General features: G+C 45.4%; 2 protein-coding genes across 6 annotated transcripts; both read right to left on the bottom strand.

The window, feature by feature from the left end:
* LOC128301757 (protein PALS2) lies at window positions 1-27,079 on the bottom strand. 5 transcript variants are annotated; one of them, XM_053038381.1, is made up of 10 exons: window positions 21,398-21,436; window positions 20,082-20,157; window positions 16,037-16,158; window positions 3,041-3,733; window positions 2,143-2,400; window positions 1,859-2,069; window positions 1,620-1,790; window positions 1,386-1,549; window positions 1,127-1,201; window positions 1-1,021 (listed from the first exon to the last, which is right to left on the bottom strand). In XM_053038381.1, the coding sequence occupies exons 2-10, from the start codon at window positions 20,122-20,124 to the stop codon at window positions 845-847; spliced, it is 1,914 nt and encodes a 637-aa protein (XP_052894341.1). In that variant the 5' UTR covers window positions 20,125-20,157; window positions 21,398-21,436; the 3' UTR covers window positions 1-844. The 5 variants fall into 5 exon arrangements, with proteins under 5 accessions (XP_052894341.1, XP_052894339.1, XP_052894340.1 ...); XM_053038379.1 differs by lacking the exons at window positions 20,082-20,157; window positions 21,398-21,436 and adding an exon at window positions 26,602-27,079; XM_053038380.1 differs by lacking the exon at window positions 21,398-21,436 and having other exon boundaries at window positions 20,082-20,199.
* On the bottom strand, window positions 7,302-12,061 carry LOC128301759 (uncharacterized). Its single transcript, XM_053038384.1, has 2 exons — window positions 11,556-12,061; window positions 7,302-8,550 (listed from the first exon to the last, which is right to left on the bottom strand). The coding sequence occupies exon 2, from the start codon at window positions 8,511-8,513 to the stop codon at window positions 7,725-7,727; it is 789 nt and encodes a 262-aa protein (XP_052894344.1). The 5' UTR covers window positions 8,514-8,550; window positions 11,556-12,061; the 3' UTR covers window positions 7,302-7,724.

Below are 27,079 nucleotides of genomic sequence, written 5' to 3'. Positions count from 1 at the left end.
TTTATTTCGCATAACATATAAAATTCGATGAAATGCTACAACAGATTTCATAAACAAACAGTTTGAACCATTCATACATATCAGCTTACAGCTAGCAAAGCAAAAGTGTTTAATTTGTTTTCGTCGTAACTTAATATTGTTTGCTTCCTACCACTCTACCCATTATAACTTTTTGTCACAACTCAAAGGACGGTACCGGAAGAGGAAACTACAAATGTAAGGTAAACAGAATAAAACTCATCTTACACGTTAGAAATACCATTGTCTAAAACCACGACATGCAGCTATCGCACTCGCGCTAAACCATGCCCAATAACGCACCCTTCGGGGTCGATAAAAAGCAAAAGTAACAGGACGAAATAAAATGTGGACGAAGTCGACTCTGATCTTAAACGCTAGGGTAAAATACTAACATCAAAGGCGTTACGCTAACGAGCTAAGGAGGATGATAAAGAGGACGTGCAGATACGTGTCGACTGATAGTACTCGCGCGTTATCAGATCCTGATGATTGCATGATAAACGTCTCGATCCCGTGCATGGAACGGTACGAAGATTTCCACATGTAAAGCGGTAAGTAAGTTTGTGATTCGCGTGTCAACGATATTGTGTATTGTTAAGGCATCTGGAGTGTAAAGAGTCTTTGAAGGCAATGTTCGATGCACCGATGATACCGATTCTATTGCCGTGCTGCTTTCACGGAGCGAACGAAGCAGAATGAATGCGTTGCTATATGGCTATTTGAACTATTACTTGTATCGATCGAGGTTTCACTAACGCATGTCGAATGATTTGAACACATATTTCGCGATCGTGGTTGGAGACGCGCACGCTCACACACGGTTCTAGTAGATCCAGTTCACCGGCACCCACTGATGCTCGTGTGACAGCTGCTCCAGTGCTTCCGTCACCTGTCGGAATGTGTCATCGAAGTCTTCGTTCACCACCACCATGTCCAAGTATTTGTCGTACTTTCGCTGGAGCAGTGCACTCTCCTCGACAGCCGATATAAGATCATCGTCCTGTAAGTACAAACAAAACCCGAGTCAGAATAATGTCAACAACGGGAACAGAGAGCTGATAACACCAATCACTTGTCCACACTCATGCAGAACAGCAGATATTACCTCGTACAGTGATGCCAACGATTCCAGGGTCTTTGCACGGCGCGAACTGTAGCGTATAGAGCTTTGACGATCAAACTGTAAGCATACGAGCCACAACAACACAAAAAGCAAGCATATTAGTTGGCATGCAGAAAATCGATTAAAGTAGTCAAACTTGTCCGTCTGTTCTATTAGATATGCTTTGTATTGAGTGTTGTGTGGTTATCCACAATCGAAAGACACAACAAACATTACTTCGTAATCAGTTTCAATTTCTTACGTGTAAATTCCTCGTGGAACCGCTAGCCGATCTGCGCTCAGAGTACAGCAACTTCAGCTGTTCCATTCCCGGTGCGGCTACAAACACCACAAATGGCATAAACTCTGGACTGTTGTGTAGCGTCTTCAACGCCGCCGGTGAACAATCGAGAACACACATTTTGCCTACAATAGAAATGGGGATCATTGCGGTATCTGGCCACTTCCCACTCCACTTCCACTCAAGATGACTAACCTTGCCGAATAACATCACGAATCGAGTCCAGATGAGTACCGTACAAGTTTCCATTGTGCTCACCAAACTCCAAGAAATGGTTCTCCCTTATTTCTTCCTCCATATCTTCGCGATCACTAAACCAGTAAGCTTTGCCCGATTCTTCCAGAGGTCGCGGTTGACGAGAAGTGTCTGTAATGTTATTAAACGGTGAGTAATTTTATTTGGATTCCACTTGAGACTATATTCCCGATACTTACGTGGCAGTACAGATCCAAACTTGTCCGGATCGCTGTTGATCAGTCGGTTTTTAAGCGTTCGTCTACCGACACCCGCCACCCCGACCAACACCAGTGTCTTTCGCTTGAAGGGAGGCATTTTGGTAACTTCTTCGTACAGCATCAGATCCGCCTTGTCGAATTCTCCATTCTGCTTTGTTTTGTACAGTATCTTTCGCTTCTTTTTTGAAATCTGCAATAAAGGAAGTTTATCTTTCAGTTAGAATTTTCTCTACAATCCAATACAACTCCTACAGGATTCATACCCTTGTGCCGCAGATGCCTATCTTGTGCACGAAATCTGCCTCCGGAGGTACGTACGCCTGACGACGTTCCTCTAGCTCCTGGGACGGTATCAATCCCGTCGGGCCTTCCTCTCCGGCGTGCTTCGCTTGCCACCAGTTCGGATCCTTCACGTTGATAATTTGCAGAATGTCACCGCGCATGAACGAGAGCCCGATCTCCTTGCATGGCAGCAGATTGTCCTCGTTGGGGTCATAGTCGAACAACGCACGCATATAACACTGAGGGTAGAATGGGGAGAGTTAAAATTGAAGAGGGAACTCAATTAGCAATGCATTAGAATTTGCAGCCATCTTCCAAATATCCTATTACTACCCTATCGCTAACTTTTTGTTTTCTGTGACTGAAATGGCCTAGAATTAACTGGTGCTGGTCCTGCGCGATACTATACACTACATTGTACATACATTGCAACATCGATGAAGTGCACTTTTAGCGTGGTTGTAGATACATAACGGTGTCAGAGACGCTTGTGTGACGCTTCGTGTCAAGCAAGTCTGCATTTATAGCACGTTAGCAGCACTACCACAAGAAGGCCTCTGTTGGAGTTTGCTTTCGAACATAAGAAAACAACGTGGCGACCAAAATAAACAACCAAACACACAAAACCACACAAAATTTAGTCAAACAAAACCATTGGTAAAAAAAATCGCAATTCGCAAATGCAAATTACTCTTGAGAAAGGGTACAGCCAGCATTAACACAGGTGTACACAAACAAGGTTAACCAGGAACGTAACACACAAACACAGCGAACTAATAAAGCGTTGGTGCGAAAAACCACACGGCACTGAACTAAAACTACACAACTAAAATCTAAAACCATAAGAAAAGCCAATCAAGGCGAAAACACTCCACTTACCGTTAGCTTCTTGCCCGAGTCTAAATTTCGTCCATTCTTTACCTGTCCACCGGCCATGGTGATGCGGGCGGATTTCATCTCCTCCTCGATGCTCGGCCCAATCTTCAACGTGACCGATTCCTTCGCAACCGATATCTCACCCTGCAACTCCTCGGGCGTGGTCACGGGTACACCGTTCACCTCCAGTATGACGTCGCCCGGATGTAGCAACCCCTGGCGATCGATCATACCCCCGGCGATGATCCGTGCCACCACCAGCTGATTGTGCTCATCCACCTCCACCGTCAGCCCGAGCGGTTCGTCCGGATTTCTCCGGATGCCCACCATCTTGATCGTTTCCCCGGGCATGTCGTTGATCGTGAACAGCTCTACACCGGAACCGTCGATCTCGCTGGCACTGGAAGGACTGTGCGGACCGTGCCCGTTACTCCCCGGACTGGAACCCGTCGGTGATGTTGATGAGGGAGCTGCTACTGCTGGCGGATGTTTAAGCTTCTCGAGCTGCGTTTCACCGATCTCGTCGTGTGCTTCGAGTAGGGCGCGAAAGTGTGGATAGCGGAAGATGCGGGCGAGCTCACGGGCGTGCGGATTCCGCGACAGGCTACAGCGATCGATCACCTCCTTCAGCAGGGGCGCGTTGTCCACTCGCACTGGACGCAGTGGCGCTGGCACTTCCTCGAGCTTGTCTTGGATCTAAACGCACAATGGAAAGTAGACACAACAAAAAAAATGTATGTGAAACACTGGTCAGCCAGGCACGCGCAACTACATCGAGCAAGTTCAATCGGTGTACTACCAACACCATTCACTACCAGATCGCTAGTACGCCCCACTATACACCCATTTGCTCGGTGGGATAAAACATCAGACAACACAACCACTTGTTCGCAACTTCGGAACATGCTCTCTGTGCGTGTTGGTGTGTCGCTTTGTACACGCCGATCAAGGTGACGCAATGTGGTACGGTATGCAATGGAACGCTGTGCCCCACCTTGTGGGACATGTGGGACATGATCACTCAAACATATGCGCAGCACGAGACAACATGCAGTACGCGATCGAGATCGAGGCTGTTTTTGTTCGTGCAGTGCAATTGACACGCTCGTTACTCCAACACGCGCTTGGGTAAGACAATTCTAAATTAATCGTTTACAGATGGAGGAACTTAAATGATCACCATGTGGAAGGTAGAATGGTGTGGAACCTCGTTCATCTTGTATGTGCTTGGAACGAAGTGATGAATCATACGCTCAATTGTCTCGATCAAGGGAATTCTCGATAATAGCAGAGAGCCAAAGGTGACTCCCTGTTGTTCCCCATTTATGCAGTACAATTACGCAAAATCGTGCAATACATTAATGGTTATATTAAGGGGAATATTATTTCAATTCTCTTACCAAGCTGCTTCCTATCTTCAAAGCACCAATATCTTTACTAACAAAACGTCCTCTTCGAAACACTTCCAAATGGCGACTGAGCTGGTAGGTTCAACGGTTTACGCGCATATCCGTGCAGTAAATGCATTCGAAATTTCAATCACACTGCATGCATGCGAACGTTTTGAATGGCAATTAAACACGCGACTACAAAACAACCCGGGGCCCGATGGCATACGAGTTCGCAAAACAATTTCAATTATCATGCCAATCCTTGTGGAAATACAGTCATGCAGGAAGTTTTTCTCTGATTTACTGCCGTGGGTGAAAACAAAACCCTATCTTTTGATCGTAGTAAAGCTATTGCGTTGGAAACTCGCGCTGGAAGTTAATTAAAACTTTAATTCAATCGAACTCAATCGGTTTTTTCATCGGCTAGCATAGGAAGTTCTCTTGGGGTATTTAAGAATTTAAAGACCCTAGAGAATAGACCCAAGGTAAGAAATTAAAGGGCTCAATACATCATCTTTAAATCCCCGCATGAGCCAGAATATTAACACATCATTGTCAATCATTTTCATTATTGCTTGTGGATAGCTATTTCCGCCTTAAAGTTCCGGTCGGAAAATTATCCTAATTATGCAGCCCACAGCCTTTGAAGATTTCTTGAACAGGACTAGGATGATGCTCTTTTCTAGCTCGCAAGACAAGACGACCGATAAATCTTTCCCTTTCACACTGTTCCACTCTATCTTGATTCATATTTTAACACCTTTTTTAATAATTTGTTACATTGCTTCGTATGCTTCGTCTGAATCTTTGTTCATGGTGGAATTTGAGCGAGAGAGAGAAAACGAACCCACACTACCTGCAAGTCACTTTTCCTAATTTCTTTGACCTTCGTCGTTTCCGTTTTGTGATGTTCCTTCGGTGCAGCAACGCTTCGAATGTTACATTAAAAGTAAAACGAACAATCATCCATCTACCAAAGGTAAGCCATCGCAAGGGAACAATAGAACGCCATACCTTTTCTTCGCTGGGGAGCGCTCGCTTACTGGAGGCTTGAGACGCGGATGCGCTTTCACCTTATGCAAAGGGCCCTAATGCAAACGAACATCTTCCTCGCCTCTCTTTATGAAATCACCACCACTAACCAAACGCACGCTGATCTCTCAGACACCTCACAACTGCTGCCGTGAAAGTCAGCAGAAGATCTTTGGCGTATTGTATGACGAACCTGCTTGCGCTACACTCGACAATTCACGCGCAACTGGCCCTTCGCCCGCTTTGTTGGGCGTACTACACGGGCGAACGGGGACGGGTTCTTGGCCTCTTGGCCAGTTTCTAGGTCACGTCTGCAAGGAATACACCCCGGTCCCGGGCGGTTTCCAAAGCGCACCACGAAAACAACTCCCAACGCAACTATCGACCAGACAAACCTCCCTCTACTGGGTCACCTTTTGCTCGGAGCGGTGTATTACGTTCGATGCTATCTGCCATGCGATGCGTTCAATGTGTTGGGCGTTGGTTGGGCGAAGTAATGAAATGCTTACTGTGGATAGACTATGTGCGCGTGTGTGTGTGTGTTTGTGAAGAAGACACCCCACGGAGGAAACATCACCATGGAAGCCATTCGTTGCAAGTCGTTTGTTATTCTAGAAGATGTATAACCGAAAGCTTCTACGTGTCAGTGAGTTTGGTTACAGCAGAAGGTAAAATTGTGCCGATCTTCTCCAGATATTTTTTACATATCTTCATATGTAATGATTTCTCTTACAAATAAACCACAAAACAAAGAGCAGGAAGCGCCGTAACTCAATCTGGTGCCCCTATATTTCTCACATACCGGCGAGTCAAGGATAATCACGACCGGAGCGCATTTTCTGTGCCATTTAAAGCGCATTATTAAGTAACATACCAGTATGCTAATGGGGTTTCGTACGGTAGAACAACATGCGGTATTAATGCGAACGATCGTTTACCACGCCGCAACGGCTAGCAACGGTGCGACAGAATTCTGACGTGCGATCGCTAATTGAAATGCATTTGAATTCCATTCTCCTGCCGCATTCGAGGAGTGTATGTCTTCTGGTGCTCTATTTACCTTCTTCCCTTCTTCCTGGGGGCCGGAACAATTACAAGCCGGGTTTGAAAGTGTCTTTCGAAATGGTTTGGATTGCAGCTCGGCAAAGCGATATCTTGACCAAGGAGGCAAGTTGTCGCTTTAAGCTTTATGGCAATCACATTGTGGCCGGGCTGCCTGGTAGAAGGTCGTCACGTGACGTCAACTGCATATTGTTATGAATGTTTAAAGCTTAAAGAGATGCTTGGCATGAGTCAACCTCACCAACGAATATCTAATAATTTTGGATATCTTGAACCAGTTCATTTCGTCGAGTAGCGCGTTGAAATACCCTGAGCAACAGATGGTAAAAAAGATGTACCATTCAAGATAAGAACACCGTAACACCTGAGAGAATTTTTCCTCTACTAGACAAGGGGTACTGTTACGGGTCAATGTTCTATGTTTAGACACGCTTTTGCCCAGGAGAGAAACCCCTAATAAACAAAAAAAAACAAAACAAACCACACATTGAAACGCAAAGAACATGAAATAAACTGTGCTAGAGAAAGTCACCGTAAAAAGAGGAACGATTCTTTAACGTACAGGTTGGGGTGAATGAACGTTGGCTGTGGAAGGTCATGAAAAGGGAGAGATAAAAGTTTAAAGCCCCACGCATAAACACCACAAGCCTAAAGGAATTCCGTTCCGGTTGAGTTGAGGTAAGATGAAAACAAAATTTAATAACAAAGGAAAAAAAACCTGCATGAAGGTTAAATAAATATCCAAAATAAAACAAAAATAAATCATAATAGTCGTTACGAGAAATCAATAATTTATTGATCACTGTGGAATGTATAAAACAAAACTTCGAGCGATGTACCACTGCACTGTCGTACCCGGTGCAGCGAGGTGTAACGGGGTTCGTCACCTATGCGCACCACTGACAGTTGAAGTCACCGCACATTACCGTCAACTTAAGAGCTACGCTATTACGATTACGAAACTAAATGTTAAAAAAATCCTCTTCGTCTTCGAAAACGATCTTCGGACGAAACGGCACTCTAAACATGCCGAGCTACTCGTTTGCTTCGATTGTTATGTGCGCGTTATTACTTTTCCCTAAAGACTGGCGATATTCTCATCGTTTGTTTGTACGGGTGGTTGTTTGCTTGCTTTTCGTTTTTGGACGGAACGATAGACAATGTGTTGGACGGATGGGCGATTTTTTCCGATGGCGGGGGTTTTAGATGAACTTCGTGTCACCGACCGGCATGGTCGAGACGGTACTGTGCGGTGTCGTAGGCCGCGAACCGGCCAGCGAGTGTGCAACGGAAGCGTTCAGCGATTGCATCGTACCCATTCGCAGGTGTGCAAGATCTTCCAGCTTCGTCAGATCGGCCAGCTCCAGATACAGCGAGTACACCATCAGCCAGCCGTAGATCGATGCGACAATGACGACGCTCCAGATCAGTGTGATCAGTATGTTGTACGCGAAGATCAGATCGTTCACGATCGAGAAGAACAGGAACGCCAACAGGCGGAACAGCGTGAAGATGGCGAACGACCACAGCCAGGGTACGATCTTCGATTCGTATTCCTTGCGCAGCGCATGCACCAGCATGATACTCGTCACCAGCACCACCAGACCACCGATCAGCGAGAACAGGGCCGCCACCATCAGTGCGTTCCGCACGTGCACATTACCAACGTACACAAACTCGTACGAGATGATATAGTAGCCGTAGTGGGATGATCCAGGCGCTGCCAACGCTAGGCAGTAGATGTCAAACACGGCCGTACCGATCGTGAAGATCGCAACGAAGATCGCAAACAGCCCCATGATGAAGGCACCCCGCTGAATGTCCAGATATTTGTTGTTGTGCAGGATCGGCTTCTGGTACCACGGGATCATGACAGATTTCATCGATCGCGATCGCTGCGAGTGTAGGTTCGACTGGGATCGGCTGGTAATGTGGGAGTATACCGACGGTGTCGACCGGTACGTCGACGGCGTTTTACGCCCGTAATTCATTCCGCTCGGGTTGGCCAGTTATACGGTGGAATGGAGACTGAAAGGAGCAAGGAAGGGTCAGTCTTGCCAAATGAGCTCAAATCAATTTACCACTGGTCTTAAAATGTCACCTTTGAAATTGTAAGCAAAACCACACACGCTGCCGACGATTGGAGAAATTTCGCACCATGAACTTGACACTTGACACTTAACGAGACAGGTGCGACATCTAGCGACAAACTACCGAACACTGTTAGATGATCACCCGATTTGACAGTGATACTATCGAAACCATGCAAATGTAAGCTTCTGCTGTCTACTTTCCTACCATCCGGCAAAGGGAAGAGAAACTATGAACACAATAAATGGCACAGACAAATAACGAGCTCATCCCTTAGCGTACGATGAACCCGAACGAACGAGACTCTTAATCGATCAAACGAGAAATTTCAAGCCAAAAAAAACGGCGTAGAGCAAGAGAAACAATGTAAAAAATGGACAACAAAAATCACTAAAACAAACTACGGGATTGCACGCTAGGAAAAGTAATGGAGTCGGAAGTAATTGGAGAAAGTTGCTCAAATTTATGTCTTGTGCCATTTTTATTTTTTTCCTTCAGAACATAAAGCGCGTGTCCATAGACTCCTCACAACTATTTACCGCGTAAGGTGTTCCTAATGGTTTGTTTCATTTGTTTTTTTTTTTTATTTTGATAGCTTCCCTTATTTACGTTTTCTATTTGCAGTTTGCTAATGTCGGTGTATTCACACATTTTGTTAGCTCATTTTCTGTCAATGTTCAATGTTGTTGAAATTTCTCGTCATCGCAAGCATGTCGTCGTTCTTTCGCGTGGTTTGTTTGCTGCAATTTCGTACATTCGTTTGTGCCATTTCAACTTGCGGTTACATAGTACACATATTCGGTTGGTGTGTTGCTAACGTGAGATGCATACAGGATGAGCAGTTGATGGTGTGGGTGGTAGCATTGTTCAGTTGAAATGTTTGAAGGTAAATACATTAATACACCGCCTGATAAATAATCAACAGACCCGTTAACGAGTATTTGCCCGCCTATTCCAATGTCGAATTCAACAAGAGAACACTTGTAAGCCTGTCAGGTTAAAGATAACACAGAGACAACAAACATTCAACATCCAGCAGCAAATATGAGCGAACGTATCCGCTGGTAAATGTCACTACTGAATTAAATAGAAGATAAAAACTATCTCTTTATGGCGCCCGACTATCTTATCCTCAGCATTATAAAACCCACTTATTGATCACTTATTCGCCATGAGTACGAGTAACAATTCAAGCCGGAGGCACTGTATAACAGTGGGAGGCGTAAAATATGGCGTTCATTCGTATCGAGCGCGATAAATTGGAATAAATTCAATCGGCATTAAAAACGTGTCACCGACCAAGCGGATGAGACACATCCGCCAGTTAAACGCGGGAAAACTCGTCACCCAACCCCTTTAAATGGTGGCTAATTGTTTACCAATAAGTCCATACGTCCGCACCTTATCCGTTTCACTTGCGTCGCGTGGAATGCAGCACGATAGGCGAAATTAAAAGTGAAACGCTAGTGCTTTATCATTGCATAACAATAAGAAGAAAATAAAAGTTTAGTATGTTAGTGAAACTATGTGCTGTTACATGGGTTTTCTTTTTTGCGTATTTCAACGGTGTATGTGTCTCGTTGCTGATTCTTTCATTTCCCTTTTCTTTTTCACCGCGCTTGGTGGTGTAAGTATGCCATCTTGCAAACTGCAGCTAGCATTCGATCTCTGCATCATCCACCCTTATCCACCCTCTCCCATCGAGCATAAGCGATCTCCACTAGACGGAGATCGATGCTTATGCTGTACACTCATACTTTCGTGCGGTGGTTGGAGCCTCCAACACATAGAACCGGCATCACAAGAAACAGGTTTTCTCATCGTAAGCGCTCGGTCTCTCCACCGGCTGTACAACGCCAACCCCATCCCAACTGAAGGCGCGCATCTGTGAAGGTTTCTGTACGAATACGTTCGCTTTGTTTTCACCACCCCTTTATCCAAGCACCCTTGCAGCACATTCCAAAACGACTTCAATGCGAGAACAACCGAGGCCTTCCATCACGGTGAAGAGACCAACAACGGGCAGCAACAGTTAACGTAAACAACTCCACACCGGTAAACCTCTCACAACTCTAATCGTACTTCTCGTCGCTGTGTGTGATGAGAATACGCGAAACGCGCGTTGCCTTCTTGGGACCCCATCGCGTACCTTCGAACCGTGGCGTCAACGTTAACCACAAAAGGCATTCTCTCTCTCTCTCTCGATCTCTTGTGGTCTTGCTCAATCTCACTGTCGTCGCTAAATGATGCGATCGGGGTTGCGCTGACGCGACGCACCACGACCAAGTTGCTCCACACAGGCCCCAACTTGGAAGATCGCACCTATACTGATGCGAACGACTGAGTGCTAATTATGGGTGGATACCTTCCTTTTTTTCTACTCCTCTCCAAGTCTATCGTCTTCGGTGACTCAATGTTACGTCGTCTCTGGCTAGATGTTTTTTGAGGCATTGGGGAAAACGCCCTTACGAAGAAAATTCTTTACCCTAACGCAGGGGGATGTTATTCAACAACGAAACATTCCCCCAAAAGGAAGAAACCACATTCACCTCCATTGTCTTTTACGATTCAGGTACGGTGAAGCGTAGACCTCACTGGCAATCCAACTTTGTGGAGGCCATTTTGAATCGTAATGACCCTTTACGGTCAGCGTTCAGTATTTTCTCTTGGGCTTTTGGGTTCTCGTTCCCCAAACGGGAGTTTTTTTTGCATTTTCCTCGAAAAATTTCAACTATTTTCCATCCATCCACCTGCATGCCATGTTCGTGTACTGTATGCACCTCACCGTTAACTATACATCTGACATGGAAAGGTGCAAGTTTTCCATGCAAACACACCACAACACTTGTCCCATTAGCAGTGAAAATAGGGGTAAGAGGGGGATGAAAACTTTCCCCCTTTTAGGGACGGCAAACCGTAGCACACAAAGCGATGGTACACACCTTAAATTTAACCTCCTTCTGCTATGGCCGTCTTCAGTGTCGTCCGGTGCGGCGTTGTGGCACTCCGTTGAGTTCGAATGCCGTGCTTCCGAACCACTTGGGTATTGATTTTTTTTTTTTGTTGCTGCGGTCCGGTATGCCCTTCTGCGCAACTATGAATCACCCGTCGCCGATGGCAACGGTCACGAAAACTGCGTACACTAGACACCACCACCACGTTTGCCAACGTCACAGTACGTATGCAGATCCGATACCAATTTCACCGCACTTCCCTCTGGACGTCGATCACAGCACTTGGGGATCGGCACCGAAGATCGTACACAACGCGGGGGTTTTTCAACAATACACTAGCACGACACGTCAAGCGTGACACGCACCATATACCGTGACACAACGACGAGGAGAACGGCACAGCTACCAGCGGTGGTGACGGGTTAAAGGGTGAATATATTGTGCTGAGGTTGCCGTTGGAGCAGCGTTCCCGAGCACACGCAACTAACCGGGTGAATGGTTCTCTCGCAAATGAACTCAACACAAACCCCGCGCTTAACGGTTCGACCGCACCGAACGCTAGGGGCGCGTGAGTGCACCGTGAGTGAGCGTGGCATTCCTGTGCGATGGTTCTCGAAGAGAGTGCGTATCATCACCCCTGGCTGTGGTGTGCTCTCGTGGTGGAAATACAGGGTTGAACACTCGTGTGGTGAGTATGCTGCGCAGGTTATGTTTTATGTTGGAAAAAAAACCACCATCGTGCAAAGCGAGGGCGAGTTCGTTTGCGTGTGTTGGAACGCGAAAGAGAAGCCTGTGAGGATTTTTGATTGTATTTGTTAACCAGCCGTCTTTGGTCTCAACTTAACCTGGTTACAGTTAAAGTTTATTATGTGTAGATATGGTTCATTATGCTCATTTAATTTTCCGTTAATTCGATATAATCATTCTATTTTAAATATATTTAATAAAATTCTAACGATCTTTCGATATCATCTTCAAGATTTCTTTCAGTTATTTTATATTCCTTCCAACAGTCATATATTAAAGCCTCTTTTTGTACTTTTTGCAAGACTTCTCGCAAATCAATGTGGTACAACACACACACTCTTTCATGAGAGTCGGTAATGATCTGTTATGAAACATCTACACCATCAATATGCATATGCTCCCATCAACAGGTTTCTGTACGATCGAATCTAGCGTGCATGTACGATGACGAAACGCAGCGCATGCATACGTCAGTGATGCATTCTACCGTCGAGAACACCTCCTTCCATCACCGACCGCACGAGAAAACACGACGTGGACAAACAGAATACATCATTGCCCAAGAGGTTGGGTGAGAAATAGAACCACATTGCTCCGTAGGAGGAAGAACCATTGGTCAGCAAATATATATCTACAACGTAATCGAGAGTAAGGAAACCTGAGGGAAGAGGGATGCTTCATCGCATCAGCAGATCACACCGACCGAGACGGTAATGCTCAGTGGCCACATAAAGAAACCACTGAGAACCGCTCAGACGTATCAAGCCATACTTCCCGCTATTTAGAAATAAGCGATCGTTTGTTCGCGCAGAGGTGACGCAGGTCAAGACTAAAGTCTTTTTTCTTCACCAGTGACTGTTCTCTCGGCACGATCTCCGCTACTATCCATGACGGTGCGACCAGTGCGTGGGGGTTCGGATGTTTTTCTTTCGCACCGACGACGATGATGACGACGTGGCAATGGAAATCATGGGACGTAATATGCGAATTGCCATGGCGCGTTCCTCACCATCCATTAAGCGCCTGCCGATTCCCGCATTCATCGCCGATCTCGTAGATCCCACCGCAGCAGGTGTTTGCCTACCATCACGATCAGCATCCCACGACGGTCAACTTCAAACAAAGCCAACCCAACCAGCGATACTGCTCGAACCGACCGAATGTACGGATAATTATCGTTGAGCTTCGTCACCTTCCGTGCGAGCGCATCCGAAGCATTCCGTGAACTGATTAATTGTTTTATAAATATGCTATGATCACCCGAGACGGGGCGTGTGCCGTGGAGAAGCACAACCATAAACATGACAAAGTTAATGATGTACCGAATGAGTCCCAAGTGACCGGGACGGGTTTTGGGCAATTAATGTAGCGTTCCGAAATTCTCAGACGGCATATTGGGACAAATTCTTGGTGACGAAAGGCGATGAGTTTGACCTTTTTTTTTTTGGTTGGTGGGATCAGGTATAATGCACTCCAAGATAAGTCTGAAATTGCTTCATCTCTTCAAGCTGCAACTTTTAGCATTATGAAACGAAAGTGAAATCAACTCTGATTTCTATTATACGCTACATAAACGTCGTTACGCGAACTCAATCTCCGTGACCACCCTGTCACGCCGTCAAACTCCATAACATCACTGGATACTGGATACCTCCGCAAAAGAGACATATCTCGCTGGTGGATAAATGTTTCGACAAACAGAACACCGTTTCACAACCTCAATGGAAATAGAAATACCTTTCCCAACTCAAAAAGGGCTCGTGATACTTACCTCCCTTGCTTAGATGTATTTACTTTAAGGGTTTTTTCACTTTGCCCTTATGTAGAAGCAGGTGTTAATAAGTTTCATGTGTTCTTTTTGGTATGTTGGATCTTTCACTCACCGTGCGTGGTCTAACAGACCTAACAAAGGAACCAAAGGAACCATACCAGTCAAGAATCGGTTTAAAACTTCACAAAATTCACTTTAAAAACAATCACCACCGGTGGAGTTCTGATGTCATTTCCAAACTTAAAGAAAGAACTTGTCCAGAAAATCAGCCCCAAATCTCTTTTCACCATCCGAAAGATGGGCCCAACACCAACACGCGTAGATCGAGCCTTAATTGTGTGGGTATTAGCAGGCTTAAGCCGGTTGCAACTCAACCGCAGCTTCACTGCAGCCCTTTTCATTTCGGCACACACGCCCCAAACACCGCAAACATTAATAAAAAAAAAAACTGCTTATGTAGCGCTCCAACCTTCATGCACACAGCTACAAACGGCGTACAACGTTAACGAATTTTTGGAACCGGTTTTAAAAACACGGATTGGAGCTCATCAGCGATGGAGAAGAAAATGAGTTGCTCAAATTGTGTTGTGTGCGTCGGGTTTTTCGGGGGAACGCCGGACCGGCACGAGTGTTTCTCGGTTTGTTTGGCAAATGTTTGGGTGTGTTGGAAACTTTCATTTCGGCATTTTGTTAGCGGCAGAAGCCTTCTAAGGCGTGAATACATTAATGTGCTATCTGGAGAATTGGATTGTTCGTTCGCTTTTCGGTTGGTTGAAGCGGAAGAAATAAGGGAGCAGAATAAGAAAATTGAAACAAACCGCTTGAATTCCTGTTTTCTCGTTACACACATTAAGAACCTTCCACTGGTAGACAATTCACCCATATGTTTTGGCCAAACTTTTACTGGGGAGAATTTTATGATGGTAAGGGATGTAGGAAGAACAAGCTTTACTTTACGACACGACTAATGAATATATGCTAAGATATTAAATATCGGGTTTTTTCAGCTGCTAAGGAAAGTCGACAACACATTCTGAGCATATTATTGTTCAAGTATAATGTTGTAGTACATAAGAACTTCATTGTAAGGCCAAGATATCTTTATCTAATTTAACAAATCTCTTAAATCATTCACATCATTACATCTTAAGACATGCTTAAGTGTTTAAACCATTCCATGTTTCCACAGACGCTTTACATCAATCCGTCTTTGTGACATTGTGCATCGTTCCAAGAACATCCTCCGCCAAGTTTTAACCAATTTAAACCAATCTGATTTAATTGCAATTCATCAATGTACCAGCTAACCTCCGCCTGGAGTCAAATGCTGCCTCGTAGGTGATGGAAGGTCACTGATTCATGACCAATTAGCTTTCCGTCGCACATTTACACGCATCAACCCGTCAGCCAATTTACGCTCCCTCATCCAAGAAACGACCACATCACACCCCGACGGTCGACACTGCTGACATAGTTCGAACAAACGGGACGGTTAGCCACACACAGTTGCATCGAAATTGGCCCCAAAAAAAAAATAGCACCCCACAGCACGTTCCCATCTTCCGTCGGTGGTTCAATTTTGGAGACGAAGGAAATATGTGTCACTCGACCAATTAACCAGCGCAACACTTTATGTGCAACGAAATTGGTTCCGCAACCAATCCAATTAGTGAAAATAAACAACCCCATTTCCCGGTGGGATGTATGCATGCCACGCAACGACGCGAGGACGCTTCGTCCTTGCTAAAACACGTCCAGAGGGACCAATCCCTCTGGTCTCGCCAAGGAGGGGTACCATCGACCCATCGAGTACACACTCCAAAATTGGACGCACGGGCATGTACACGCGTGTGCTGAGTTATTCAATTAACGATTGAACATCTGGTCGGCGGCTACCTTCCGCAAAGGCAGACGTATGGTGAATCTTCCCTTGCCAAGCGCTAGTACCTACCTTAATCAACTGCGTAACGGCCGGATTGGCCAGTATTCCTTGCAGAAACACAAGGTCCGTATCGTTCGCTTCCGGCCGCCCATTGAGATCGGTCAAATTTTCACGCACGTGTTGAAATGCAGCTGGAAACGAGAAGAAGCGATACACAAGCCATAAGATTAGAACGACAAATCAATCCACCTTCTAACGAAGGCACACACACACATTCGCACCGGATCGACGTAGTTAGTTGTTAGTTATTTTACCACTATAACCACCATCTAATGATTGTTCGAATTCGGCATCGCGCCGTATCACGTTGCCACTTCCGAACGGGGAATAAAAATAATGCCTGGTCGAAGATGTCGCACACATCGGCCACTCCCTGTGCGAACGTTGCGATGCGTTCCCTGCTTTATTGGGACATTCTTTCTATCGCTTCATGATCGCACACTCTAGCCGGGTGAGGGAAATTGTGTAATTGCCCCATTACCTTTCCGGCCATGTCCAATATCCTTGGACGAGAACGCATAGCCATGGGAAATGGATCGTACGTTTACACCCCGCAATGGCTTTTATGGGGACGTTACCGAACGGATGGTTTTGGGGCGTAAGACCGCCAGCCTGGGGAAACGATAAGTAGAGCTTAAAAGGGATTGGCGTTAATGGTCCGCTTGCTACAAAGTTACTTTCTGGTGCGTCTCGTAAGGGAAATAAAGTTGAAGTCAATAAAAATGTGATACTATTATCCGCAGTTGAGCTGCAAGAAGTATGTAAGACTTTGGGAGGAAAACGCCTTACCTTGCTGAAACATTGAACTTTAAACAACAGTATGACTTAGATAAGGTGTAGCAATTTGCAGACAAAACTACTGAAAAGTACCTCAGCAAATAGACATCTTAATTGGAGTTTAAAAGCGGTAACAATAATTATCACAACGCACATGAGATCATATCTCATTCCTTTCGCAAATATGTATGTATGGGCCTATTTATGCCTATCGCTTCCTTTCATCGCCCACGGATAGTTTAAAGCCAAACAAATCATTCCACTCGACACTTTGAAGATGCTATTCATAATAATATTTATCTATATGCGCACATCCTCTCCATCCGTTTGATGTTCCGTACTGGACCACCAGCCATGACTGCTGCACCATTCTCCATTCATGTTCAGATATTCCTCGCCAAGATAATCACACCGATACCCAAAAAAAGCTACAGTTGTTGTCTTTAAAATACAATATTTCCTTCGTACAAATAAACACCGAAACAGACGATGGCGACCGATAGGCGGGGGTCACGAGGCTGTTTTCGGGAAAATCGTTTGTCTAAATAAAATCCTAACTCCACATAACGCGCATTATGGATGCCATCGGCAAAAAAAAAGTTACTGCAGTTTGAGATTAGCATGTACCATCCCCGGTTCACTTCATCCGACGGTTGGAATCCTTCCTCGCTCGGCCGTAAACGCGAGCGTTACCGCGAAACCACTGCAAGTGCTGGCAACGCCACACCACACGAGAAGTGATGGTTTGTTTACAACATTTCTCATCTGTGTGGTGAGCTTCGTTTCCTTCCCCTTTTATTGTGGTTTACGAGAAAAGAATTTTCTTTATAGTTCAAATCCTAACCACCGGCCACCAAATCCTTGCTGTTGATAATAATCCTCTTTTGCATATTTGCTGGTGCATATTTCTTCTGTGCTGGCGGCATGTCGGTCACCAAACCTGTCAGCTGGCGGGTATTTGCGATTTACGATTCGATTCCCTTGCCGAGGTGTTGACGGTCGACATGTATCAGTTGTAGAGCAACATTGCGAAAAAGTCGCCCCCCACGAGACCGTCAGCCGTCGTTGTCGTCGGACCGTCTGCAATGGCGCTAATGCGTTAAGCTAAGCGAACATACGAATGCACTCGGGTAGTGTTTCTTTATTTTCCTGCGTATGGATTTATGGGTCACAGCAAAACGATGTGTGACCGAGGGTGTGGTTGGAAATTGTAAAAGGATGATCTCTCTCCAAAGGGCACTGCTTTTCTTCTTGGCACGACGAAGCTAAACCCTCAATCGCACAATGTACGATAATGGATGTCGTAAAAATTTCGTTTTATTCAAAGCTCTTTGTCACGTTGTTTGCCGACTGCCACTGGTGGAGTCGCTTGATGTGGATCGTACTCGGATTAGCATGGTATCTAGTGAAACATCTCTGACAGGACGAATCCGAGAGAAATATAAATTTTCATCGTTGCAACATATCAGATGATTTATTCTATACGGAAATGTTTAATAATTTGATTTCTAAACTTAATTAAAAGACTAATTTTTTTACTGCATAAGTGCCATTTTTCTACAATTGTTACTACAATTTACAGTGCTGGTCAATGTAATAAGATCACCTAATATTTGAACATTGGCTAAAGTATTGCTATTTATCCATTTAAAAAATTATTATTACCGTGATCATATTAACAATACCATCGCTTTCTACATGGAATGAATGAAAATACACTATTCAGTTCCAATAAGATCAGTAAATTTCCATAATTTTAGATCTTTACAGGGGTGAGAAAGTTCGAAATATTTATGGAGTATCGTAATATTGAATTAGAACGTGTTTGTGAACGGCTGGACATACACCACTCCGTTGCATATACAGAGCATAAAGCAATAACCTACTTTTCTATGGTATATTCTTTGTCCAGTTCGTAAATAAGATTAAATCAAAGAAAATGTTGTAATCTTGTTGCACACTTTTGAGTAGAAGATATTAAATTCACGAAGCAATTTTGCCACTGAAGACACCCCTCAACTAACATCTGATACTATTTAAAACGTGATGGACACTTTAGGTTATTAAATACACCTTTCAATTTTTTTCTGGTATGGTATTTAATACGCTGAGATGTCATGGGTTAAGACAGTTCCCAAACCTTCAAAATTATATTACTGTCCGGTTTTACTTGAATTACATTTTCATATAGGGAACTGTAACCAATATTTCATAGTATTTACCTAACTATATTTTACAAAACTGTCGTTAATTACATTCACTTTATCATCATCAGATAGAAAAATTTTACAACCATTCCAGCTCACTATAAACCAAGCTCTGTAAATGTGTTTAATGATGTAAGTGCTTGCACTTTCGACGGTTCACCGAAAGCAGTTCCGATTCCACCATCGTTCAAACGTAAACCCCTAACTGAAATACTAATCATCCCAAAACATCTTGCAAACAAACAGCTCGTACAAGCATCATGGGCCAATAAAACCCGAGCATGTCTAATTTAATTGCCTACACACCATCCATTTGCAGACCACGAAATAAAACATCCTCTCTCCCCCGTTCTTCTTATATTCCCGGTTTCTATCTCGGCATACGATCGGCATTTACTAATCAATTAAATCAAATCTCACTCGCAGCCACACTCACAAACGCACTACCGGAGGTAACATTAAAGGAGCACTTGAAAAATTGCAGATGACCGCCATCCTGAAATCATCGATGCATGATTGAAGTACGCCAGACGGAAATCAGCGTAGGCCGTAGGGTTGAAAGAAAATAACACGGGAAAATCCCTGCCAAAGGAACTAGGCCGCCGGTGTCAGCCGGCACACAGGAGAGAATGGGGCAGAAGAAAATTTTGAAAAGAAAAACGACGGTCGTCATCATTAGCGCGGCTTTTCCCGAAAACGGGATGATGGGTTGGGGGTTGAGTGGCGGATGGTGCACACACACACACACAGCCCCTTAAAACCATACGGTGAAAGAACAAAACTTTACGCACCGTGCGACGAGAAGTGGTACCGAAATATCGTAATGAATCCATCTTACAGGAACACACGGCAAACAGGCACACGGCTTCGCGGTGGATTTTGGGACGGTGTAAATTTACTTTCTATTTTCATTTTCACTCTCCACCGCCGCCTGGTGGTACTCTTCCGACAGCGGTTTTTCGCGCTTGCACACACCATTAGCGAAGGCAAATGGGAAGTTTGGCCCTTCGGATAAGCAGGATGACCACTTTTGTTCGAGACGGTTCGAGGTTTACCTATATGTCACTTACCGTTGTCTAGCTTTGTGCTGCCGTATCGATGCATCGAGTCCATGCTGGCCAGCAACTCCCGTTTGTCGGTGGATTCCTTTTTGCCAAATCGAACCATCGTGTACGGTGGACGATGGCCGGCATGTGGTGGGCGCGTTTTGTCACCGGACGAAAAGGGAAGGACACGGAAGGATATGATTTAAAGTGCGATGGGGAACACGAATTTTGATTGTTTTTTTTTATTCAAACCAGACAACAACAAAGCACACTATACTCTCTCACACTGGTTAATATCTAGCACACTGATAAGAAAAATAAATAACAAAACACACACAGAAAAAACACAATTAAATAAGACACTTCCTGAAAGGAACTTGCATGAAAAATGCCTTCCGTCACGGACGTTTATGAGCGTTAATAAATTTGAAACGACTAAAATTAAAATCACAATGCAATGAACGAAAAAATAAATTAACAGAACACCATACATCATTAAACCATGCGCCACATGAGCGAAACGAAGCGGGAAACATACAAAACTAGGGGCTACGGTATATGAAAACTCACTCAAAAAAAAATTACACACTCAAACTAATCCATTTCGATGTCATACAGAATGGGTACAAGTGTCAAAAGGAAAAGGCTACACATCAGTCCGTGCAGAGCGTGGCGTGTCCGTTCGGACCGCCTTCTGATGGGAAACATATGCTTACAAGCGGACAAGCCAACACCGTCCCCAGAACACATGCTACTGGTGCTGGTGCTTATTAACCCGACATGATGCTGCATGCTTTTGTAAGTTATGGGACGAAACCCGATCTACTTAGAGGTGATTAAACGGAGAAGTGCTCCTTCCCGATGGGCTTTAACATTTTACTAAAACATGCTCGCTAGTAAAGCAAATTTGTTCCTTAACCATCGCAACACCGCACCAAACACCGATACGAAAGGACTAAAAATAAAGGAACGGTAAAGAGTCAACGGGGAATCATCCCTGAAGGTGCGGAATCGGGTTCGTGTTGCGCGCGAAGCTTCCGGCTAATCCGAAAACGTTTAAATGATCGTTCTGGTGACGAATGTCTGGCGCAATCATTTCTCGACCAACGCGCAAAGAAAGCGTCAAAACTATGTAACAAATGTGCTATGCGAAACATGCCATAAGTGTATAACAACAACGCCCTCCCCCAAATGCCGTTCAATGGTGAGATGGTTTGGTAAAGTGGTGCAAAAATCGCTACTCTTAACACCCGACGACAATAGCGCGTATGGCGGTGGTTAAGCGCAACAAAACACACACACACAGAACAACGTAACGCCGGCGACAAACAATCACGCACTTGAGCCGGGATGGAAAGGAATTTTAAATCCGTAGGCGATTTCCGTGGCCCCGTCACACGCATCGACGAGAGACGGTTTTCCCCCTTCAGTCAAACGTTTCGTTTGGCTTGCCTTCGACTTTGCTGCTCCGCAACGACCAAAACACACACTCGCACACGTCACACAATCCCGGGATGTGCTGCACGAAATGCTTCCTCGACCGCGCACTATCGTCAACTGGTCGGTGATCTGCTCTGGGGCGTCGATTTTGGTAGCGCAAAAACGGTGAATGCCCAACAGTGTGTCCGAAATCGCATTCCGCATCCGTGACGTCACGCGCGCGCACATGCACTGAGATGAACAAAGTCACGCGAAACAGAGAGTCAGATGGAGAGATTGAGAACGATAGAGAGAGAGACAGAGAGAGAGTGTGTGTGAACGATTTTCCATCTTGGTTTGAGGAAAATCTACGAACCGGCAGCGAGATCGATGACGACATACGCACCAACACACAACGATGTAAGGAAAATCCACCCGGTAGAGTTGTTTCGTGCGGAACGAAACACTACGATGACCTCGTGTTCAGCAACACCTACGACATGAGGGCGCGAAACTGTTCGCGAGAGTCAAACGCTGGCAATTTGAAATGAATGGGTGCGCTTTTCCTCTCACAAATCCCACCCCATCCCATCCCACACACATGGAAGATGGCAAAAAACGACCACCGAGTGGAAATTATCGATGACGACAAATGTGTTTACACATTTTCGCTTACCCGTATCTGCTACGGGGTGGCAAATCAAACAACAGCATGTTTGCGAACAATTTGAAGGTAAACAATCCCTTTCCGTTTTCCGACTGCCACACAATAAACCCTTGACCGTCCCGTATCTTTGTGGAAAACTCCCCCAACCAAACGTTGCGTGGGATGTAACAACACTTGCCAACCCCACCAACCAACACCGATCCCTCGATCGATCTTCTCTCTGCTTGTCAAACGGCGTGTTTTGACATGTGAGTAAACTAACACCAATCAGCGGATGTACTAAGGGACTGTGGCTAGCTCGTACTAATAATCAACAGAACAAAGAACAGAACCATGTTAGGAAAAACACATTGGTGTTGGAAGTTTACAAACAATGTTTGTTTTTTTGGTAAGTGATAGAGCGATAGGTTATGATTCGTCAAAACGTTAATCCTTTGATCGTTTGCGATTAGAGGAAAGAGTATATATATTAGGAAAATATTGTTAAATTGAGATGATGAGGGATCGTAGTTGTTATCGTTTTATCAAAGAGGGCGCCACCGTCAGTGCTACTAAAAAGGCTGGCACCGAAAGAATTCATAGTCTCATAGTTTATAGTCTTCATAGTTTAAACTAATATTTTGACAGTAATCATAATAGTTATGGGTACTTTATCATTATCAAAATTGAAGTATTATAATGCTCCCATACTGTCAAGATGTTTTTTTTTTAACTCTCTTAATCTAAAAATGAATCAGAGTATCTTCTGATAATAACTTTTGGTAAACACAAGGAGACCTGCCTATTGCATTTAGGCAAAGGCCATTGCCCCACATTCACAAAGCATTCGGTGTGTCGGTGTTATCAGTAAGATACGGAACATACATTAGACGTCCGCATATGTTTTACATAATTGGGTCGTTTACATTTCCTAACCCAAAAACACATCTTCCACCAGCTTTTCATCACATTACTACCCTCTCTTTCTATCTCTAAGCTGGCTAACAGGAATGATAAATACTTCCAACTCTTTAAGCTACTCTCAATGGCAGGGGCATCACGGGTTTTGCCTCTTTAAGCACACTTTCTTCACAAACCACACTACACTGCATCCTTCATTTGCATTCACCGCAACGACCCGATGGGGTTTTCTTTCAATTTCCAATGAAAATCTTTCATTTCCGAAGACGATCTTCAACGCTTGCAGCGAGCTGTAACCGGAGCTGCCCAGCTTTGTGCTTACCGAACGGTTATTCCAGCAGCAAAAACAATCTCAAAACATACCGCCGTCTGGATCGTGCTGGCTTGGTTTCTCCAACCACAGACATCGTGGTGTTTTGGGGGAGTTTGTGTGGGTGTGTGGAACTGGCCCGAGTCGTGAATTAAATATGACAGAATGAATTACCAGTTCTTCTGTCCAGAAGCGAGGGAAAAATACAAAATGCAAAAATAAACGAACCATAGAACGGAGTTTCGCCCACATCCGATGTTCCGCATGCCGTAACGGCGAGACCCATCGTGTATGCGTATGCTCAAGACTTCAACGTGCGTTCTTTTACATGCCGCATGCACCGGCGGACAGTGGCTACCGCTTTCCTCTGTTGCACACTGCGCCATAAATCACCGAGACGGACGTGATCGAGTGTGTACGAGTGTGTGCATATACGGTGCAGCAGACGATGATGATCATGCCAAAGGAACGAACGCACAAAACGCGGACGCCCCGATCCACCCCAGACGCAGACGGTAAATTAATCGATCGGACGGCAGCGGGCCGTAATCTTAAATTATCCGGAAATCATAGATAGATGGATGGGAATTTAATTTTCTTAATCGATTCTTCGCGCCGCTCAGCACCGATCCGTCATGGGCGTCTAGCTCTCGTCTACGGACGAATTTAAGTAACCTCGGGGGAAAGAAAGTAATCCGGCACCGGACGTTTGATTGACGGTTTGCGAATGGCTAAAACCGGCCACGGGTAGCGTTCCTTTCTTATGACGCATACACCTGCCTAGGCGGGGTCGATGCAGAACAGCACTCGGAACCATGCAACATTGGGAGCACATTATCTGGAGCACGGACACGGTTCACATATCTCAGTCGCAAAGATCGTTGTCAGATGCGCGACATCTTCTTCTGGTAATCGACACAGCACAACAAGTGTTCCACTTTTCGCCAGCACATGGGACAGACCGGTCATAAGGTGACATTTATCTTCGGCGAAAACCCGATTTCCCTCACGTCCCGGATGCCAGGCTGCAGATCGGTTCAAGCGCACCGAAAACTCAATAATCACCTCGTCCCACACAGCTCTCTTTTTCACTTCTGCTGCGTACACAAAATACTCACACACAAACACTTGTCTGCGCGTTCGGACATCCAAACGTGCGGAAGTTTGTTGACAGAAAAGTCATCAATTCAAAGAACATTAAGCGAGTTTTTCCCCAACAAACCGATGAAAGGCACCTGGTTAATGGGTTGTTTTTCCAAGAATATTCCAATTTTCCTACACATCCACGCACCGACACAACACTCGACTCATTTGGCACCGAGAATGCAGCGAGCACCACCAGCTTCCAACACTATCGATCACCATTCCACACCGAGCGATGCAAGAACGATGCTAGTCGATGCGAAATTCTCCGTACCTATCGCCAATCTACGCGAAGGAACTCGTCGAACAGGTTTTTTTTCATTCGTTTCCTTTTTGCTCGGTTGCTTCACGTTGAAATGGCGCGATCGCCGCGTACCCGGCCGTGTGCGCGAGATCGAGCGAGTTCAACAACACCACCGTCACAACTGACGGACGATCGGCAAACCAACATCCAACGGAAGCCTGACTCGGACCTTACGGGGTCCCGGGGCAAGAACGGTTCCCGGGCTGTGGTGTGTAGCGACCGACAGAGAGCGAGAGAGCGACCGGGTGGACTATGCGGGTTTCACGCAACGAAGCCTTTCGTGAGGGGGAAAAGCGCAACATAACCGGTTGTTTGTTGCTGGCGGCGAGACACGTAAAGCCCCACGTGGTGAGATGGCTCCTCTGTACGAGTACCCCAGAGCACTCACTCTCCAGCTCTGCTTTTCGAGCAGAAGTACTCAGCAGGTGTTGAGAGTTCCAGGTAACAACAAAAAAACAACTCCTCAGTAATCAACCACCAGCCCTAAACGCTCCCATCACTTCATCGACAGACGACCTGCGTGTTCTTCCCTTTCTGGGGGGATGTTTTCCTTCTAGGACCTTTTATGGATTACGCTCACGACACCAAAAAAGGACACACACATAAAGGACCTCCACCGTTCAACATTGAAGCGGAGTGAAATACCACACACTACAAGCCATCCGGACGGCCTGGGAAATGGGTGGTCAAATATGGGAAAAGGGTCGTCTCGGATTCGTTCATTCACCTGTTTTCCAGGTCAATCGTAGCACGTGCAGCGTGTGGGCTATGTTTGGTCTCGGTGTAGTAAACAGTGTGCAACGATGGAAACGTACTCCGTACACCGGGAAGTGGGACGAGAAGTTCATTATATTTCATAACCGTAGACGAGCGCGCGTGTTATGCGTGTTCCCCTAATGCCCTGGGGGGTGAAGGTGACCACCAAAACACCCTCTCAGGGGTAGTTTAATTCATATCGCTTATGCTGTAACGAACATATTCTTTGTGAGGCTCTTGTTACATGAAGAAATACCTCTCATGACGAGAATAATTCTTTTAAAGTTACAATACAATTAAATAAAAGAGTTATAGAGTTATAGTTTATGCAAAGAGTTATGCATTCTTTTCTTTGATTTGTTTTGTGTATTTAAACTCACTCTCTAAATAAATGAAAAGTAGCTACTCAATTAGGCGTACGATTCTTATCCATCTTCTCTCTTCCATTTAGCGATTGCTTGAACACACCATTTCCAATTTCGCACCTGGAAGATTCGCATGCCTTCGCTGACCGTTGCACCCCAAACCCCGAATCCTAACCTTCGTCTCGTGCGGAGATCCATCTACACACATTTCATACCCCATCCACGGCGCTTATATTGACTAATCAGACAAATGGATAAACCGCGAAACTTCCTTACAGCGATGGGCTGATTTTCTTTCACACCGCTCCGGCACGATGAGCTACGGCGCTGCGTTCTAATAATAAGCGATCGGATATACACAAACCCGGACGAATGCAAGTAAATAAACCATACACAATCGATATGCTTATGTCGACCAAGCTGCCGAAGACGGAGAAGAAACCCGTCAACCTCAACAACAGCTGTGCCAACAATGTATCGCGATTGCAAAGCCCCACTCCACCATTTCGATCCATGCAAGATGGAGACGCCCAGTACATGGAGCGAGGTGTGAATAAAGGATGTACCGGGAATGGCACCCGTCTTGCGAAACGGAAATTAAATTGCTTTCCAACCATTCGCTATCCGCGAGGTGTTGAAGAGGTGGCGAAGAAGTAGAACTAGCTAGCAACATGACTCACCGTGACCGTTGGCAAACTCCACGATACGCTCCGAGCTACGCAGCAATCCAAAGTTGCTCCACAGGTTGTTGATGCGTTTGCCGAAGGAGCGCCGCTTGACGGATTTGATCGCTGATTTGGCGCGCCTTCGATCCTTACGGCCGTCTTTGGGTGGAACCGCCGTCGCCCTGATGTCGTACCGATTGTCACCGTGATGGGGCAGCTGTAACGTTACCGTGCGCTGTACCGTCAATGGACGGGTGGTCGGTTCTGGTGAGCGTGGCAACACTAACGACGACGGTTCACTTCCCGACTCCGGTGAAGCAATCGGTGCCTTTGCTGATGAGGTCCCGCCGGTGGTTTTACCGAAAGTGCCCATGTTGCTGCCGAGCTTCGACTGACTGGTGCGGAAAAATAGTCCCTTAAAGTTCGACATGAAGTTGCCTGTCTTCTCCTTCGGGGACCGTTCCGTACCGGCCGTCTGATAAAGGTGCACCAT

The sequence above is a fragment of the Anopheles moucheti genome, chromosome 3 (genome assembly GCF_943734755.1).
Source record: "Anopheles moucheti chromosome 3, idAnoMoucSN_F20_07, whole genome shotgun sequence".
NCBI classification, from domain to species: Eukaryota; Metazoa; Arthropoda; class Insecta; order Diptera; family Culicidae; genus Anopheles; species Anopheles moucheti.
Note: the sequence above shows the minus strand (reverse complement) of the source record. Positions and strands in the feature narration are given on the sequence as shown.